Source organism: Canis aureus, chromosome 32 (genome assembly GCF_053574225.1).
Source record: "Canis aureus isolate CA01 chromosome 32, VMU_Caureus_v.1.0, whole genome shotgun sequence".
Taxonomy (NCBI): domain Eukaryota; kingdom Metazoa; phylum Chordata; class Mammalia; order Carnivora; family Canidae; genus Canis; species Canis aureus.
The window spans coordinates 20,385,769-20,406,619 of record NC_135642.1 but is presented as its reverse complement, the minus strand read 5'-3'; the positions used below and the strand labels follow the sequence as shown (position 1 = coordinate 20,406,619).

At 37.5% G+C, this 20,851-nt stretch overlaps 1 protein-coding gene across 4 annotated transcripts in view; it reads left to right on the top strand.

Moving 5' to 3' along the window:
• Nucleotides 1-20,851, top strand: part of FAM227B (family with sequence similarity 227 member B) — a 189,460-nt gene that overhangs the window by 34,072 nt on the left and 134,537 nt on the right. For 3 of the 4 annotated variants that reach the window (XM_077881045.1, XM_077881046.1, XM_077881047.1), the window contains 2 exons: nucleotides 8,521-8,622; nucleotides 18,866-18,992. In XM_077881045.1, the coding sequence (XP_077737171.1) occupies nucleotides 8,521-8,622; nucleotides 18,866-18,992 (229 nt within the window). The remainder of the gene's footprint in view (nucleotides 1-8,520; nucleotides 8,623-18,865; nucleotides 18,993-20,851) is intronic. The other variant, XM_077881048.1, reaches the window with a different exon arrangement.

Below are 20,851 nucleotides of genomic sequence, written 5' to 3'. Positions count from 1 at the left end.
TGAATACCCAAGAGCTACGGGACAAATTTTCTTTTCAAGCATACCAAAAATAATTATATTATTTTGGTATAATATATAAATACCATATATATAATATATGTGATATATATATATGATTTTTTTAGATTTTATTTATTTTTGTGAGACAGAGACAGAAAAACAATGAGCACAAGGTGGGGGGGGGGATCTTCAGAGGGAGAGGGAGAAGCAGGCTCCCCACAGAGCAGAAAGCCCAATGTGGGGCTTGATCCCAGGACCCTGAGGTCATGATCTGGCGAAGGCAGACACAACTGAGTGAGCCACCCAGGTGCCCCCATACCAAAATATTTATTAAAAATGACCATACCACTTTGCTATTTAGTCTCCTTTGGAGGTTATTTATGGTATAGACACTAGATTAACTCATATTAATCAAATACATATTCTGGATCTTTCTGTTTAAGATCATTTCTATTCTTCATACACATTAAGTATAGATTGTATAGTTGAAGCATGCTAACTTTGTAAATTACATATATGTAGAATCTCATTTAATTCTCATACAACTCTCTATCTTAGAACCACTATTAAAAAATGCTATTGATATTATTATTTTTGCTATTTTGTCCTTCCATAAACTTATTACACAAATATGGGAGCGCTATTGGGTTTTGGGAGATCTAGATTCTAGTCTGGTTCTCAATTACTTAACTGTATAATCTTAAGCCTTTTAATCTTTCTGAACATTAGTGTAATCACTAAAGTAGAGGGATTTAAGCTAAGGTGATATCTAACTTCCATTTTAGGTCTAAGATCCTACACATTTATAAATCCTAGTTCATTTTGCTTGCTAATTTCATTGAAAACTACCGCTAAATTTGATAGTTTTTGGTGTTTATTGCCATATTGATTAATGCCAGTTTGTTTATCTATAATTGACATCATAAATAAATTTGGACTCTTTGAATTATCTCTATTGCTTAATTCATGTATCTGAACTCTAATTCATCTTTGCATTGCTTAATAGAGCAAGAAGTCAGGATGCTTGTACTTTATTAAAGTTTTTATTCTGGTTGGCTAACATACAGTGTTATATTAGTTTCAGGTATACAGTTTACTGATTCAACACTTCCATACATCACCAGATGCTCATTATAATAACTGCATTCCTTAATCTCCATCACCTATCTAACCCAACCCTCCAGCTCCCTCCACCCTGGTAACCATCAGTGCTCTATAATTAAAAGACTGTTTCTTGATTTCTCTCTCTTTTTTTCCCCCTTGTTCATTTGTTTTGTTTCTTAAATCGTACATATGAATGAAACCATATGGTATTTGTCTTTCTCTGACTTACTTATCTCACTTAGCATTATACTTCCTAGCTCCATCCTTGTCATTGTAAATGGCAAGATTTCATTTTTATGGCTGAATAATATTCCATTGTGTGTGTGTATATATATATTACATCTTCCTTATCCATTCATTGATGGACACTTGGGCTGCTTCCATGTTTTGGCTATTGTAAATAATGCTCCTATAAATATACTAGTGTATGTTATCTCGTTGCATTGTGTCTTTTTTAATTTGGGGGGTAAATACCCAGTTGTGGGATTGCCAGATCATAGGGTAGTTCCACTTTTAACTTTTTAAGGAGTGTCCATACTGTTTTCCAGAGTGGCTGTACCGAGTTTGCATTCCCACCAACAGAGCAGGAGGGTTCCCCTCTCTCCACATCTTCTCCAACGCCCATTGTTTCTTGTGTTGTTGATTTTAGCCATTCTGCCAGATGTGAGGTGATATGTCATTATAGTTTTGATTTGCATTTCCCTGATGATAAGTGATAATGAACATCTTTCATGTGTCTGCTGGCCATCTGGATGTGTTCTCTGGAGAAATGTCTGTTTATGTCTTCTGCCCATTTTTAAATTGGATTATTTGCTCTTTGGGTGTTGAATTAAATAGGTTCTTTATATATTTTGGATACTAACCCTTTATCAGATATATCATTTGCAAATGTCTTCTCCCCTTCTGTAGGTTGCCTTTTTTAGTTTTGTTTGATTGTTTCCTTTGCTGTGCAGAACCTTTTATTTTGATATAGTACCTATACTTTATTTTTGCTTTTGTTTCTCTTGCCTCAGGAGATCTATCTAGAAAAAAGTTGCTATGGTCAATGTCAAGAGGTTACTACTTGTGCTGTCTTCTAAGATTTGTATACTTTTGGGTCTTATATTTAGATCTTTAGTCCATTTTGAATTTATTTTTGTGTATGGTATGAGAAAGTCATCTCGTTTCTTTCTTTTGGATATTACTGTCCAATTTTCCCAGTACCATTTGTTGGAGAGACTCTTGTCCTTATTCCATTGGATATTCTTTGTCAAAGATCAACTGACCATATACTTGTGGGTTTATTTCTAGGTTTTCTATAATCTTCCATTGATCCATGTGTTTATTTTGGTACCAGTACCATATTGTTTTGATTACTATAGCTTTGTGATACAACTTGGAAGTCTAGAGTTGTGATGCCTCCAGCTTTGCTTTTCTTTTTCAAGATTGCTTTGGCTGTTCAGGATCTTTTGTGGTTCCATACAAATTGTAGAATTCTTTGTTCTAGTTCTGTGAAAAATGCTGTTGGTATTTTGATAGGTATTGCATTAAATGTGGAGATTGCTTTGGGTAGTATAGACATTCTAACAATATTTGTTCTTCCAATCCATAAGCATGGAATGTCTTTTCATTTCTTTGTGTAATCTTCAATTTCTTTCATAGGTGTTTTGTAGTTTTCAGAGTACAGGTGTTTCACCTATTTGGTTAGTTTTATTCCTAGGTATCTTACTATTTTTGGTGCAATTGCAAGTGGGATTTTCTTCTTAATTCCTCTTTCCACTACATCATTATTGGTGTATAGAAATGAAATGGATTTCTGTACATTGATCTTGTATCCTATGACTTTAATGCTCGCTTCAGCAGCAAATATATTAAAATTGTATCCTATGACTTTACCAAATTCATTTACTAGTTATAGCAGTGTTTTGGTGGAGTCTTGATCGTGGTGAATGATTTTTAACAATATATTCTTGATTTTGGTTTGCTAACATTTTATTGAGGATTTTTGCATCTATGTTCACCAGAGATATTGACCTGTAGTTCTCTTTTTTAGTGGTATCTTTATCTGGTTTTGATATTAGGATAATGCTGGCCTCATAGAATGAATTTGGAAGTTTTCTTTTCCATTCCATGGAAAAGAAGAATAGGTATTTTCTTCTTTAAGTGTTTGGTGGAATTTGCCTATAAAGACATCTGGTCCTGTACTTTTATTTGTTGACATTTTTTTTTATTACTGATTCAATTTCTTTGCTTGATATAGATCTGTCCAAGTTTTCTATTTCTTCTTGTTTCAGTTTTGGTAGTTTATGTGTTTCCAGAAACTAATCCATTTCTTCTAGGCTGTCCAATTTGTTGGCATATATTTTTTCATAATATTCACTTAGAATTGTTTGTATTTCTGTTGTGTTGGTTCTTATTTCTCCTTTCATTTGTGATTTTATTGAGTTTTATCTTTTCTTTTTGATAAGTCTGGCTAGAAGTTTATCAGTTTTACTGATTTTTTTCAAAGAATCAGCTCCTGGTTTCATTGATCTGTTTTGGTTTTTTTTTGTTTGTTTTTAGTTTTGGTATCATTTATGTAATGCTCTGATCTTTATTATTTCCTTCTGCTGGCTTTATATTTTGTTTGTTGTTTTTTATCTATCTCCTTTAGGTGTAAAGTTTGGTTGCTTATTTGAAATTTTTCTTGTTTCTTGAGATAGGCCTGTGTTGCTATAAACTTTTTTCTTAGAAACACTTTCACTGCATACCAAGGGTTTTGGACCATTGCGTTTTCATTTTTACTCATTTCCATGTACTTTGTTATTTCTTCTTTTATCTCCTGGTTGATCTATTCATTGTTTAGTAGCATGTTATTTAACCTCCATGTATTTTTGGTCTTTCTAGATGTTTTCTTGTGGTTGACTTCTATTCTCATAGCATTGTGATCAGAAAAGATGTATGGTGTGACCTCAATCTTAAATTTGTTAAAGCTGGTTTATAGGCTAATATGGTACTTATTCTAGAGAATGCTCCATGTGTACTTGAAAAGTATGTGTATTCTGTTTTAAGATGGGATGTTCTGAATATATCTGTTAAACCCATCTGTTCCAGTGTATCATTTAAAGTTATTTTTTCCTCGTTGATTTTCTATTTATATGATCTGTCCATTAATATAAGTGGGGAGTTAAAGTCTTCTTCTACTATTGTATGATTGATTAGTTCCTTTATGTTTGTTATTACTTTTTTTAAAAAAAGACTTTATTTATTTATTCATGAGAGACACAGAGAAAGAGGCAGAGACATAGGCAGAGGGAGAAGCAGGCTCCCCACTCAGAGCCTGATGTGAGACTCAATCCCAGGACCCTAGGATTATGACCTGCATCAAAGGCAGACACTCAACCACTGAGCCATCCAGGTGCCCTGTTATTAACCTTTTTATGTATTTGATTACTTCTATGTTTGGTGCATAAATATCTACAATTGTTATACCTTCTTGTTGGATTATACCCTTTATATAATATCCTTCTTTGTCTTTTGTTACAGCCTTTGTTTTAAAGTCTGTTTGTCTTATGTATAAGTATTGCTATTCTGGCTTTCTTTTGACATCCATTTGTATAATATATATTTCTCCATCCCCTCCCTTTCAATTTACAGGTGTCTTAAGTCTAAAATGAGTCCCCTGTAAGCATCATATAGATGGATCTTATTTTTTTTAATCTATTCTGTTACCCTGTGTCTTTTGATTAGAGCATTTAGTCCATTCACATTTAAAGTAACTATTGATAGATATGTATTTGTTACCATTTTATTACTTGTTTTATGATTGTTTTTGAAGATTTTCTCTGATTCTTTTTTTGTCTTTCATGTTTTGCTGATTTTTTTAGTGACATATTTGGATTTCTTTGTCTTTATTCTTTATATATTTATTAGTTGTTTTGGCATATGGTTACCATTAGGTTTGTATATAATCTCTTCTGCATATAGCAGTCTATATTAAATTGATGGTTGTTTACGTTTGTTCTTTTCTCCCCACCTCCCCACGTTTTAGGTATATTGTGTCATATTTTATATTCTTACTGATTTTTTTACAGAAATATTTATTTTTACCGCTCTTGTGTTTCCTACCTTTATACCATCACTTTTAGTCTCTTCTTTCCACTCAAAGAGTCCCCTTTATATTTCTTGAACAGCTGATTTAGGGATCACAAACTCCTTTCATTTTAGTTTCTCTGGGAAGCTCCTTATCTCTCCTTATATTCTGAATGATATCGATAGGGTATTCTTGGCTGCAGATTTTTCTCATTCAACACTTTGAATATTTCATTCCACTCCTCTTCTTCTTTCTTTTGTAAAATCTTCTGCTAGTCTTATGGGCTTTCCCATGTAAGTTACTGACTTCTTTTGTCTTGTTGTTTTAAGATTTTTTTTCTTTATCATTATATGTTGCAAACTTAATTACAATATGTCTGGTGTGGGTCTGCTTATACTAATTTTGATGGGAGTTGTCTGTGCCTCCTGGTTCTGGACGTCTATTTCCTTCCCCAGATTAGGGAAGTTCTCAGCTTTATTTCTTCAAATAAATTTTCTGCCCACTTTTTTCTCTCTTCTTCTGGGATGAATGTTATTGCATTTGATGGAGTCACTGAGTTCCCTAAGTCCTTTCTTGTTTTTGTATAACTCTTTTTCTCTCTTTTGTTCAGCTTGATTATTTTCCATTACTGTCTTCTATGTCATTAATTCATTCCTCTGCTTCTGACATCCTGCTATTCATTCATTCAAGCTCATGTTTTGATTATTGAGCCCTTTATCTTTACTATGTTATTTTTTACCTCTCTGTTAAGAGTCTCACTCATGTCTTCCACTCTTTTCTCAAGTCATGTGAATATCCTTATGATCATTGTTTTAAATGCTCCAACAGGCATGTTACTTATATCTGTTTTGCTTAGATATAAACTGTGGCCTTGTCCTGTTCTTTCATTTGAGATAAATAAATATCTCTGTCTTCTTATTTTATCTGCTTCTCTGTGTCTATTTCTCTGTGTTAAGAGGGTCAGCTATGTCTTTTGCTCTTGAAAGTAGTGACTTTATGAAGGGGTGTCCCAGAGTGCCCAGAAGTTCAGTGTCCCTGTTCACCAGAACCTGGCACTTCAGGATAGTATCCTATGTGTTTTCCTTATACCCTGCTGTTGTGTCTGAGTTACCTTTCCTTTCTCTGCAATCATCTATACTGACTCTGCCTGTTGTGGGTTGCGCTTGCTCTCTTTGGTGCTAGGGAGACTCAGGCAGGCCAGCTCTGAGGGAACTTGCCTGCAGGGGAATGTGGAAGTGGGGTAACAGTGCTAGCAAAATTTGCATTGGGCCACTAGGCCTATGCTGGATCCCCCCAGAGTGCTGCTGTGGCTGGGGTTGTATACCAGGGCAGCTGGGGGAATAAGGCTGGGCCCAGCATGTGATGGTACCTTGGAGCATGCAGCTAGGAATAGCGTGGTGGCTGGACATGGCATGAAACAGCGGTTGTGAACCTGGCAGCTGGACAGGCCACACATGTAGCTTTAACAAAATTTGACCTGAGTCCTTTTATTATAAATGTCTTTATAGCCTTGCCTCACACAGGTGATTCTATATTTATGCTGGGAATGGGGAAGGAAAAGGTGCCTGCCAGCTCCCTCATTTTTGGAGAAGTCTATCAACACGCTCTGAAGTCAGTATGAACAGATTTGTCTCCTATTTGCCCCCATAATTGTGTAAACTGTCATTTTTATGTTGCCATTCTGCACAGGCTGGTGTCTCTTTAAGGGTGGTGACCCAGCTATTCTTAACCTCCTGGATCACCCAGTGATGAGTCAGGTGATTTATAAAGCTCCAGGCTCCAAGTCCCACTGGTTATATAAACACAAGAAACTCAACCCTTTTAGTTTTTAAAGTTAAATGTTATGGAGATTAGTCTTCCCCATGTGAGCTCCTGTTGTGAGGACCCATTTCTTTTTCTTTCTTTCTTTCTTTTTTAAAGATTTTATTTATTTATTCATGAGAGACACAGAGAGGCAGAGACACAGGCAGAGGGAGAAGCAGGCTCCATGACGTGGGAATCGATCCCGGGTCTCCAGGATCACGCCCTGGGCTGAAGGTGGCACTAAACCGCCGAGCCACCCGGGCTGCCCGTGAGGACCCATTTCTTTGCCCTTTCCAGGCATGCAGCTCCCTCCATCCTGCGGGAAGCTTCAATCTACCTTTCTGACCTTCCTAACCTCTCCGATGCAGTTTCTTCTCTAAATTTAGTTGTGGAGTTTGTTCTGCCACTCTTCAGATTGCACTCTGGTTTATTAACTTGGATATGGATGATATCTAGTTGTAAATGTGGATGGGATGAGCTCAGGGACTCCCTACTGCACCACCTTCCCAAACATATCCTATCAGGAGTTTACTAAAATATTGGCATTATTATTACTTGTACAATACTTCCTTCTTACAACATATATACTGTGTCTTTAGCCAACGTATCACAATTTCACTAGTTCTTGCTGTGGCTGTCTCATCCCACTAACTGCTTTAATTTCATACTGAGTTACTGATAATGATAGAGTTGGAGTGGTTATAGGACAAGAAAGTAATAGAGTAATAGACATTGATTTGCCTTTACATGCCAGCTCTAATTCAAGAACCTTCATTAACTCACCAGATGTTTGTGTGCTTTTTGTGTGCCAGGCACTGTGCTGAGTCCTTGAAATACAAAGTCAAAAACATGATCCTTGTCCTTATTTTACTATGCTACTTTAAGGTATATATATTTTACATACATTTGGCAGATGAGGAAACTAGGGCTAGTTAACTAACCCAGGGTAAGGCAACTAATGAATAATAAAACCAGTATTCAAATTCAGGTTTGCATGGTAACAAACCCATGCTCATCTTCACTATGGCAACTCATCTGCCTTTTAAGAATAAATAAAATTACTGGGGCAGCTGGGTGGCTCAGTCCATTAAGTGTCTGCCTTCGGCTCAGTGCAAGATCCCAGAACCCTGGGATGGAGCCCCCTATGGAGCCCCTTATGGAGCCCCATATTGGGCTTCCTACTCAGCAGGGAGTCTCCTTCTTCCTTTTCCTCTGTCCATCCCCACTCATGCTCCAGCCCTCTCTCTCTCTCAAACAAATAAGTAAAATCTTTTTAAAAAAATAAATAAAATTACTGATATGTGTACAAATTCCAATTATATTTTTAATAGATTTTATGTATTTATCTGAGAGAAAGAGAGATAGCAAGAAAGAGCACAAGCCGGTGGAAGAGGGAGAGCTCAGCAGGGAACCTGCAGTGGAGCTAGATCCCTGGACCCCAGGATCATGACTTGAGCCAAAGGCAGACCCTTAACCAACTGAGCCACCCAGGTGTACCACAAATTCCAATTTTGAATTGTGATATTAATGCTTTTAATTTCATACATGTTCTATTTTTTAAGCCTGACAGAGAAAATCAAGATTTCTTGTTTGACAGAATTTCAGAAAGTTATGTGACACTTTTCATGAGCATCCCTGCAAGTCGAAAAGATACATTCCTTCAGGTAAACATAGAAACTAACTGGTTATGCTAAGGATTTTTAGAGCAAATGAAATTTAAAGAATATTTTATTTATTTAAACACCTATTAGAATATATTTTGTTATTTTGAAAGCAAATTACATGAAATAGAGTAAGTAATGGTCATATTTTAAGTTATGCTTCCCCCTCCTTATATTGTATTCCCTTACCTAAAAGTCTCACAGAATCTCCTTAGTGTGGTATAGATATTTTATTTGCATATTGATAATTTGAAAACTACTGATTTATTCTGTGCATATTTGCATATTCTTGAGTTTTGCTGTTTACCTTCAAAATTATCATTTTTCTTTTACTTTATAATGTACCTTTTAATCTGGTTAAGAGGACTTGAGAAGTTTATGTAATAAACATACATATTATGTAATACGTAGGTACCTGTTACAGTAAACAATAATGGACATATTCATAATCAAATGTTTGTTTCCCTTTTTTTGTTGTAATTAGTGAATACGATTGATTAAAAGAATTTGTGTTCTTCAGTAATGTGAAATGAAAATGTGTAGGAGGGATCCCTGGGTGGCGCAGCGGTTTAGCGCCTGCCTTTGGCCCAGGGCGCGATCCTGGAGACCCGGGATCGAATCCCACATCGGGCTCCCGGTGCATGGAGCCTGCTTCTCCCTCTGCCTTTGTCTCTGGCGCGCTCTCTCTCTCTCTGTCTCTCAGTCTTTCATGAATAAATAAAAAAAAAAAAAAAAAAAAGAAAATGTGTAGGAGTTTCATTAGATACTTTTAAATGTAAACATCTAGCATCTCAAAGCTGAAGTCACATTTAAATACTTTGTTGTGTTGATATTTGTAATTCAGAAATACATTCATATTTTGGAGTTGATAGCTATTTTCATGGGCAAAACAAACTTAAAAAAAGTTAAATGTCCTTCAAAGTGAAAATATAAATAAACTTACATTGCCAAACTACATGTTCAACCTTGATCTATCTTTCTTACTCACAGCCATATACTATAGGTGCAGTGTCTATAAAGGAAACCAGTAGCAGGCTGGGAATAAGAAGATTGGCCTCATGTCCAGGATATGCTACTAATTATCTGGGTGATCTTGGCAAGACATTTAGTCTCTCAGTTCCATAGTTGGAAGGGGTTAATTAGAATCATGATTCAGGAAGGAGGGGCAAGATGGCTGAAGAGTAGGGTCCCCAAATCACCTGTCTCCACCAAATTACCTATATAACCTTCAAATTATCCTGAAAATCTACGGATTCGGCCTGAGATTTAAAGAGAGACCAGCTGGAACGCTACAGTGAGAAGAGTTCGTGCTTCTATCAAGGTAGGAAGACGGGAAAAAGAAATAAAGAAACAAAAGGCCTCCAAGGGGGAGGGGCCCCGCGAGGAGCCGGGCTGAGGCCGGGGCGAGTGTCCCCAAGACAGGAGAGCCCCGTCCCGGAGGAGCAGGAGCTGCACCGACCTTCCCGGGCAGAAAGGGGCTCGCAGGGAGGTGGAGCAGGACCCAGGAGGGCGGGGATGCCCTCGGGCTCCCGGGGACACTAACAGACACCTGCGCCCCGGGAGATGCGCCGAGCTCCCTAAGGGCTGCAGCGCGCACCGCGGGACCCGGAGCAGCTCGGGGGGGCTCGGGGGCGGCTCCGCGGAGGGGGCTGCGGGGCGGGAGCAGCTCCGGGGGGCTCGGGGGCGGCTCCGCGGAGGGGGCTGCGGGCGGGGGGGGGGGGGAACGCGAATCCAACAGCGCAGGCTCCGGAGCACAGGGTGCCGGGACACAGCCCAGGATCCGGCCTACCCCCTCCCCCACCGGACAGGCAGAGGCCGGGAGGGCCCAGGACAGCAAGGATGCTCCTGCCCTGAGCTGAGCAGATCAGCGGCCCCGCCCGGGAGCCTCCAGGCCCTGCAGACCGAGAGCTCCGGAGTTACTGCGGGGGCTGACTCCAGGTTTCCAGAGCTGGCACTGCCACTGCGGTTGTTCCTCCTGGGGCCTCACGGGGTAAACAACCCCCCTGAGCCCTGCACCAGGCAGGGGGCAGAGCAGCTCCCCCAAGTGCTAACACCTGAAAATCAGCACAACAGGCCCCTCCCCCAGAAGAGCAGCTAGACGAACAAGTTCCAGGGGAAGTCAACGGACTTAAACTATACAGAATCAGAAGATACCCCCCCTATGTTTTTTTTTTCTGTTTGCTTTCCCCACCCTTTTTTCCCTTTCATTCTTTTTCTTTCTCTTTTTCTTCTTTTTTTCTTCCTTTTTTCTTTTTTCTTTTTTCTTTTTCTCTTTTCTTTCCTTCTTTCTCTTTTTCTCCTTTTCCCAATACAACTTGTTTTTGGCCATTCTGCACTGAGCAAAATGAATAGAAGGAAAACCTCACCTCAAAAGAAAGAATCAGAAACAGTCCTCTCTCCCACACAGTTACAAAATCTGGATTACAATTCAATGTCAGAAAGCCAATTCAGAAGCACTATCATACAGCTACTGGTGGCTCTAGAAAAAAGCAAAAAGGACTCAAGAAACTTCATGACTGCAGAATTTAGATCCAATCAGACAGAAATTAAAATTCAATTGAATGAGATGCAATCCAAACTAGAAGTCCTAACGATGAGGCTTAACGAGGTGGAAGAACGAGTAAATTACATAGAAGACAAGTTGATGGCAAAGAGAGAAACTGAGGAAAAAAAGAGACAGACAATTAAAAGACCATGAGGATAGATTAAGGGATATAACGAAACCTGAGGAAGAAAAACCTACGTTTAATTGGGGTTCCCGAGGGCGCCGAAAGGGACAGAGGTCCAGAATATGTATTTGAACAAATCATAGCTGAAAACTTTCCTAATCTGGGAAGGGAAACTGGCATTCAGATCCAGGAAATAGAGAGATCCCCCCCTAAAATCAATAAAAACCGTTCAACACCTCGACATCTAATAGTGAAGCTTGCAAATTCCAAAGATAAAGAGAAGATCCTTAAAGCAGCAAGAGACAAGAAATCCTTGACTTTTATGGGGAGGAGCATTAGGGTAACAGTAGACCTCTCCACAGAGACCTGACAGGCCAGAAAGGGCTGGCAGGATATATTCAGGGTCCTAAATGAGAAGAACAACCAAGAATACTTTATCCGGCAAGGCTCTCATTCAAAATGGAAGGAGAGATAAAGAGCTTCCAAGACAGGCAGGAACTGAAAGAATATGTGACCTCCAAACTAGCTCTGCAAGAAATTTTAAGGGGGACTCTTAAAATTCCCCTTTAAGAAGAAGTTCAGTGGAACAATCCACAAAAACAAGGACTGAATAGATATCATGATGACACTAAACTCATATCTGTCAATAGTAACTCTGAATGTGAACGGGCTTAATGACCCCATCAAAAGGCCCAGGGTTTCAGACTGGATAAGAAAGCAGGACCCATCTATTTGCTGTCTACAAGAGACTCATTTTAGACAGAAGGACACCTACAGCCTGAAAATAAAAGGTTGGTGAACCATTTACCATTCAAATGGTCCTTAAAAGAAAGCAGGGATAGCTTATAAATATCCTTATATCAGATAAACTAAAATTTACCCCGAAGACTGTAGTGAGAGATGAAGAGGGACACTATATCATACTTAAAGGATCTATCCAACAAGAGGACTTAACAATCCTCAATATATATGCCCCGAATGTGGGAGCTGCCAAATATTTAAACCAATTAATAACCAAAGTGAAGAAATACTTAGATAATAATACACTTATACTTGGTGACTTCAATCTAGCTCTTTCTACCCTCAATAGGTCTTCTAAGCACAACATCTCCAAAGAAACGAGAGCTTTAAATGATACACTGGACCAGATGGATTTCACAGATATCTACAGAACTTTACATCCAAACTCAACTGAATACACATTCTTCTCAAGTGCACATGGAACTTTCTCCAGAATAGACCACATACTGGGTCACAAATCGGGTCTGAACCAATACCAAAAGATTGGGATTGTCCCCTGCATATTCTCAGACCATAATGCCTTGAAATTAGAACTAAATCACAACAAGAAGTTTGGAAGGACCTCAAACACGTGGAGGTTAAGGACCATCTTGCTAAAAGATGAAAGGGTCAACCAGGAAATTAAGGAAGAATTAAAAAGATTCATGGAAACTAATGAGAATGAAGATACAACCGTTCAAAATCTTTGGGATGCAGCAAAAGCAGTCGTAAGGGGGGAATACATCGCAATACAAGCATCCATTCAAAAACTGGAAAGAACGCAAATATAAAAGCTAACCTTACACCTAAAGGAGTTAGAGAAAAAACAGCAGATGAACCCTACACCCAGCAGAAGAAGAGAGTTAATTAAAATTCGAGCAGAACTCAATGAAATCGAGACCAGAAGAACTGTGGAACAGATCAACAGAACCAGGAGTTGGTTCTTTGAAAGAATTAATAAGATAGATAAACCATTAGCCAACCTTATTAAAAAGAAGAGAGAGAAGACTCAAATTAATAAAATCATGAATGAGAAAGGAGAGATCACTACCAACACCAAGGAAATACAAACGATTTTAAAAACATATTATGAACAGCTATACGCCAATAAATTAGGCAATCTAGAAGAAATGGACGCATTCCTGGAAAGCCACAAACTACCAAAACTGGGACAGGAAGAAATAGAAAACCTGAACAGGTCAATAACCAGGGAGGAAATTGAAGCAGTCATCAAAAACCTCCCAAGACACAAAAGTCCAGGGCCAGATGGCTTCCCAGGGGATTCTATCAAATGTTTAAAAAAAATTTTTTTATTTATTTATGATAGTCACACTGAGAAAGAGAGGCAGAGACACAGGCAGAGACACAGGCAGAGGGAGAAGCAGGCTCCATGCACCGGGAGCCCGACGTGGGACTCGATCCTGGGTCTCCAGGATCGTGCCCTGGGCCAAAGGCAGGTGCCAAACCGCTGCGCCTCCCAGGGATCCCCTATCAAACGTTTAAAGAAGAAACCATACCTATTCTACTAAAGCTGTTTGGAAAGATAGAAAGAGATGGAGTACTTCCAAATTCGTTCTATGAGGCCAGCATCACCTTAATTCCAAAACCAGACAAAGACCCCACCAAAAAGGAGAATTACAGACCAATATCCCTGATGAACATGGATGCAAAAATTCTCAACAAGATACTAGCCAAGAGGATCCAACAGTATATTAAGAAAATTATTCACCAAGATCAAGTAGGATTTAACCCCGGGATACAAGGCTGGTTCAATACTCGTAAAACAATCAATGTGATTCATCATATCAGCAAGAGAAAAACCAAGAGCCATATGATCCTCTCATTAGATGCAGAGAAAGCATTTGACAAAATACAGCATCCATTCCTGATCAAAACTCTTCAGAGTGTAGGGATAGATGGAACATTCCTCGACATCTTAAAAGCCATCTACGAAAAGCCCACAGCAAATATCATTTTCAATGGGGAAGCACTGGGAGCCTTTCCCCTAAGATCAGGAATAAGACAGGGATGTCCACTCTCACCACTGCTATTCAACATAGTATTGGAAGTCCTAGCCTCAGCAATCAGGCAACAAAAAGACATTAAAGGCATTCAAATTGGCAAAGAAGAAGTCAAACTCTCCCTCTTCGCCGATGACGTGATACTCTACATAGAAAACCTAAAAGCCTCCACCCCAAGATTGCTAGAACTCATACAGTAATTTGGTAGCGTGCCAGGATACAGAATCAATGCCCAGAAATCAATGGCATTTCTATACACTAACAATGAGACTGAAGAAAGAGAAATTAAGGAGTCAATCCCATTTATATTTGCACCCAAAAGCATAAGATACCTAGGAATAAACCTAACCAAAGAGGTAAAGGATCTATACCCTCAAAACTATAGAACACTTCTGAAAGAAATTGAGGAAGACACAAAGAGATGGAAAAATATTCCTTGTTCATGGATTGGCAGAATTAATATTGTGAAAATGTCAATATTACCCAGGGCAATTTACACGTTTAATGCAATCCCTATCAAAATACCATGGACTTTCTTCAGAGAGTTAGAACAAATTATTTTAAGATTTGTGTGGAAGCAGAAAAGACCCCGAATAGCCAGGGGAATTTTAAAAAAGAAAACCATAGCTGGGGGCATCACAATGCCAGATTTCAGGTTGTACTACAAAGCTGTGGTCAGCAAGACAGTGTGGTACTGGCACAAAAACAGACACATAGATCAATGGAACAGAATAGAGACCCCAGAAGTGGACCCTGAACTTTATGGTCAACTAATATTCGATAAAGGAGGAAAGACTATCCACTGGAAGAAAGACAGTCTCTTCAATAAATGGTGCTGGGAAAATTGGACATCCACATGCAGAAGAATGAAAGTAGACCACTCTCTTTCACCATACACAAAGATAAACTCAAAATGGATGAAAGATCTAAATGTGAGACAAGAGTCCATCAAAATCCTAGAGGAGAACACAGGCAACACCCTTTTTGAACTCAGCCACAGTAACTTCTTGCAAGATACATCCACGAAGGCAAAAGAAACAAAAGCAAAAATGAACTATTGGGACTTCATCAAGATAAGAAGCTTTTGTACAGCAAAGGATACAGTCAACAAAACTAAAAGACAACCTACAGAATGGGAGAAGATATTTGCAAATGACGTATCAGGTAAAGGGCTCGTTTCCAAAATCTATAAAGAACTTATTAAACTCAACAGCAAAGAAACAAACAATCCAATCATGAAATGGGCAAAAAGACATGAAGAGAAATCTCACAGAGGAAGACATAGACATGGCCAACATGCACATGAGAAAATGCTCTGCCTCACTTGCCATCAGGGAAATACAAATCAAAACCACAATGAGATACCACCTCACACCAGTGAGAATGGGGAAAATTAACAAGGCAGGAAACCACAAATGTTGGAGAGGATGCGGAGAAAAGGGAACCCTCTTACACTGTTGGTGGGAATGTGAACTGGTGCAGCCACGCTGGAAAACTGTGTGGAGGTTCCTCAAAGAGTTAAAAATAGACCTGCCCTACGACCCAGCAATTGCACTGCTGGGGATTTACCCCAAAGATTCAGATGCAATGAAACGCCGGGACACCTGCACCCCGATGTTTCTAGCAGCAATGTCCACAATAGCCAAACTGTGGAAGGAGCCTCGGTGTCCATCGAAAGATGAATGGATAAAGAAGGTGTGGTTTATGTATACAATGGAATATTACTCAGCCATTAGAAACGACAAATACCACCATTTGCTTCAACGTGGATGGAACTGGAGGGTATTATGCTGAGTGAAGTAAGTCAATCGGAGGACAATGTATGTTCTCATTCATTTGGGGAATATAAATAATAGTGAAAGGGAATATAAGGGCAGGGAGAAGAAATGTGTGGGAAATATCAGAAAGGGAGACAGAACATAAAGACTCCTAACTCTGGGTAACGAACTAGGGGTGGTGGGAGGGGAGGAGGGCGGGAGGTGGGGGTGAATGGGTGACGGACACTGAGGGGGACACTTGACGGGATGAGCACTGGGTGTTATTCTGTATGTTGGTAAATTGAACACCAATAAAAAATTAATTTATTGGGGAAAAAAGAGTCATGATTCATAGATTTTAATTTTATAGAACAGTGGTGTTCTGTAAGATGGACTAGGATTTTCTCTGCTAATATTAAAATATTTTTTCTTATATCCATGTAAAAATTAAGGGTTAGGATTTTTGGCAAATTGTCTAGACATGACAAAAACAGCTGTTTCTCCTAGCCATAATCTGTCACTTAGTCTGTCCTTTTGTGGTGAGTGACTCTAGCCTACCTACATGGTTTGATGAAATCAAGCATACTTTAACATAATGCTCTTGATAAAAGGATAACAGGCCTGTTTAAAGTGCATGAAGAAAGAAGTAGTGGCACACATTGCATATCCCCCATTCTCCAATTTCTAGCCCTACATCTTTGTTGGGGGAGAAATAAATGTTCTCCCCTGGAATGGATATGCCTTTTGATAAGTGTTATATTTATAGCCTTTCTCAAATCATGACTTGATTTTTTTTTCTGCATTCCTATTTTCTGTGGCTTTTTCTGAGGAGAAGTAAGGAGAAGTAAGTTGTTTAATCAAGATTCAAAGGCTCTTTGAGGACAAACAAAGATATATGTCTTGGTGATTTGACCCCTTGGCCTGGGTTCGGTCTTCTGTTAATGCTATCTCTCTGTTACTATGCTTCATAATGAGAGGATACCTCCCTATATATCTATCTCCTCCAGAGCTGTTTAAGTAGAAATAAAGTCTCATCTCATTGACCAACTTCCGTTATTTTTACCTCATTCATATAAGTCAGGATTTTGTTACTGCTTGCTCATCTGATTCATCTTACCTAATAAAGAGAAATTTGTTAATTTTTAAGAATCAAAGAGTCATCTTCATGTCCCACTATTCGGTACAAATTAGCTGAATCTAAACATATTTATTATGACTTCTCTTTCTTCCACTGTCCCACAATGATAGACCTTCAGAAATTTTCCCAATTAATTTGACACTTGACCTTAATCATGAAGATGAGATATTCATAGAAAATTTTTAGAAGTTATCCTTATTCACCTTGTTCAACCTTTTAATTTTAATAGTATGATTTTTATACCAAAATATAATATGTGATTGTTTCTGGCAGTAAAATGTTCATGATTCATTTCAATAAAATTAAATATACCAATATATTAAAGCATTCCCCCACCACCACCAAAAAAATTGTGGTGTTCTCCAAAGCATATTACCAGCAAATTTGAGCACTTCTGGATTTGCTTACTGTATTAGTTTCTTATTGTTGCTATAACAAGTTATCACAAATTTAGTGACCTTAAAAACAACAAAAATTCATTGTTTTAGAGTTATAGAGGCCAAAAGTCCAAAATGAGTCCTACAAAGCTAAAATCAAGGTATCAACAGGGCCAATTCTTTAAAAGGCCACAAAGGAGAATCCACTCCTTGCTTCTTCTAGCTGCTGGTAGCTGCCAGCATTTCTTAGATTCTGTTCATTCTAATCTCTATTTCTGCCATCCCACTACGTTCTTCTCTTCTGTAGTAAAAATTTCCATAGACTTCTTATAAGGACTCTTGTGATTACAATTAAGACCCACTGGATAATTCAATATAATCTCCGCATTTTAAGATTCTTAACTTAATGAAATCTGCAAAGCCTTTTTGCTGTATACATGAACATTTATACATTCCAAGGATTAGGACAGTGACTTCTAAGGGACACTTAGATTACAAAATTTTACATTTAGTATTAAGGGATAAATGTGATCTTGGATATTTATTTGATTGCTGAGTACCATAATAATAAATAATTTTTAAAAAAAATTATAATATAAAACTGTAACTTTTATGTTTAGTCACTTCCTAAAAGGAATTTAGTAGTTTAGGGATTTTAAGTCTAACAGAATAATGGTAGCACCATATATTTGTTGATATATGACCATAAGTTTTCATATGTAAACTACAGTAGTAATTGCAATATATTAACTCACCTAAAGAGACTTCAGTTATTTAAAAATATGCTTTTTACTCTTACCTCACACATAAGCAAAATAATTATGTGAGGTGATAGAAGTGTTAGCTAATGTTATGGTGGTAATCATGCTGCAATATATAAGTGTATCGGGATCCCTGGGTGGCGCAGCGGTTTGGCGCCTGCCTTTGGCCCAGGGCACGATCCTGGAGAGCCGGGATCGAATCCCACATCGGGCTCCCGGTGCATGGAGCCTGCTTCTCCCTCTGCCTGTGTCTCTGCCTCTCTCTCTCTCTGTGACTATCATAAAAAAAAGTATTAAAAAATATATATATATGTGTATCGAATCAACATGCTGTATACCTAAAATATACACAGTATTATATGTCAATTATGTCTTATATGTATTAAAAATACTTAAATAATTAAGTAAATATACTTTTTATTATACTGATCTGTATATGTCACTTTATAAAAGAGGATAATAATACCAAGGTTAAATGAAATAATCATCAAACTTGTTAACTTCATCCTTTTATCCAAATTTAATCTTCTAAAATGCCAATAAATAGCCAAATTGATTTTATTTTTAACTCTTCTTTGTTCATTTTTCTCAACTTGAGATACAAAAGAGTTCTGAATGGACAAACACAAGCTATAAGGGAAAAAGGACATGTGTATTTCACAAACTTAATAATAATTTCTTTGGTGGTTGAGATATACTATATAACATATGAAATCATTCTAATATGACTCTATTTTTGGTAGGTGTATCCTGACTGTTTGGCACAAGCTATCTATGCAACATTCCAGGAAGCATTTCCAGAATCCAGTAATCTTTTTAATGATGAATTTAAAGAAGATCTAGGGAATAATATTTTTCTTTGGTTGTCAGGTATGAGTATATCATTTACATATTGATCATTATTTTGATACCTAAAGCTTTTCATATATGGTATCTTTTTTACTCCAATTTTAAAAAATTGGTAATTCTTTGCCTTACAAAATATGCCATATCATGCCAATGTTGTTTTTTAAAAATAACAATAATCTATTTTCTTTTGAAAGTTTTGTTGTGAGGAGAGACAAACCATGAGAGATTCCTAACTCTAGGAAACAAAGGGTTGTGGAAGGAGAGCTGGGTGGGCGGCTGGGGTAACTAGGTAATAGGCACTAAGTAGAGCATTTGATGGGATAAACACTGGGTGTTATACTATATGTTGGCAAATTGAATTTAAATAAATAAATCAATTAATTAATTAAAAATAAAAACCACCCAAGAAAGTATAGCTCAGGACCATATGGCTTCATTGGTGAATCCTACCAAACATTTAGATAGAATTAATATTGATCCTTATTAAACTCTTCCAAAAGTAACCTGAACTCCCAAACTCATTTTATGAGGCCAGCATTACCCTGATACTAAAGGCAGATAAGGGCACTACAAAAAAAACTATAGACCAATACCCCTAATGAATATAGACACAAAAATTCTCAATGAAATATTAGAAACCAAATTCAACAGCACATTAGAAGGATCATAAACTAGGATCAAGCATGATTTATCTTTAGGATGCAGGATGATTCAACATATGCAAATCAACAAATGTTATACACCACATTAATAAAATGAAGAAAAACCATATGATCATCTCAACAGATGCGGAAAAAACACTTGAGAAATTACAATATCCTTTCATGATTAAAAAACCAACACTCAACACATTGGATATGAAAGGAGCATAGCTTAACATAATAAAGTCCATCTATTACAAGCCCACAGCTAACATATTCAGTGGTGAAAGACTGAAAAGCTTTTCCTCTAAGATCAGGAACAAGACAAAGGTTCCCATTCCTACCATTCCTATTTAACATAGTATTGGAAATCCTAGCCATAGCAATCAGAAAAGAAAAAAAAATAAGTAAAGTGCATCCAAAAGGAAAAGGTAGGAGTAAAATTGCCTTTCTTTGTAGATGATACACTCTTATACAGGCATACCTCATTTTATTGTGCTTCACAGATGCTGCAGTTTTTACAAATTGTAGGGGTTTTGGTAACCCTGCATCAAGCAAATCTATCAGTGCCATTTTCCCAACAGCATTTGCTTACTTCATGTCTCTGAGAGAAATTGGTAATTCTCACAATATTTCAAACTTTCTCGTAATTATATTTGTCATGGTGATCTGTGATTAGTGATTACAACTCACTGAAAACTCAGGTAATAGCATTTTTTTAGTAATAAAGTTTTTAAAGTATGTATATTAAATTAGACACAATGCTATATAGCACATTTAATAGACTACAGCATAGTGTGAACATAACTTTTATATGCATTGGGAAATCAAAAAATTCATTTGACTTTATTGTGCTATTCATATTCAGTTTATAGAAAATCCTCAAGACTCCACCAAAAAAAAAACATTAGAATTAATCAGTGAATTCAGCAATGTTGCAGGATACAAATCACTATACAAAAATAGTTGCATTTCTCTATACTAACAACAAAATATCTGAAAAACTAATAACCCCATTCACAATAGCATTAGTAAGAATAAAGTACTTAGGAATAAATTTAGCCAAGGAGATGAAAGATCTGTATACTGAAAAATACAAAATTTTGATGAAAGAAATTGAAGAAGACACAAATAAATGGAAGGATATCCTGTGTTCGTGGATTAGAAGAATTAATTTTGTTAAAATGCTCATACTTCACAAAGCCATTTATAGATTCAGCGTAGTTCGTATCAAAATTC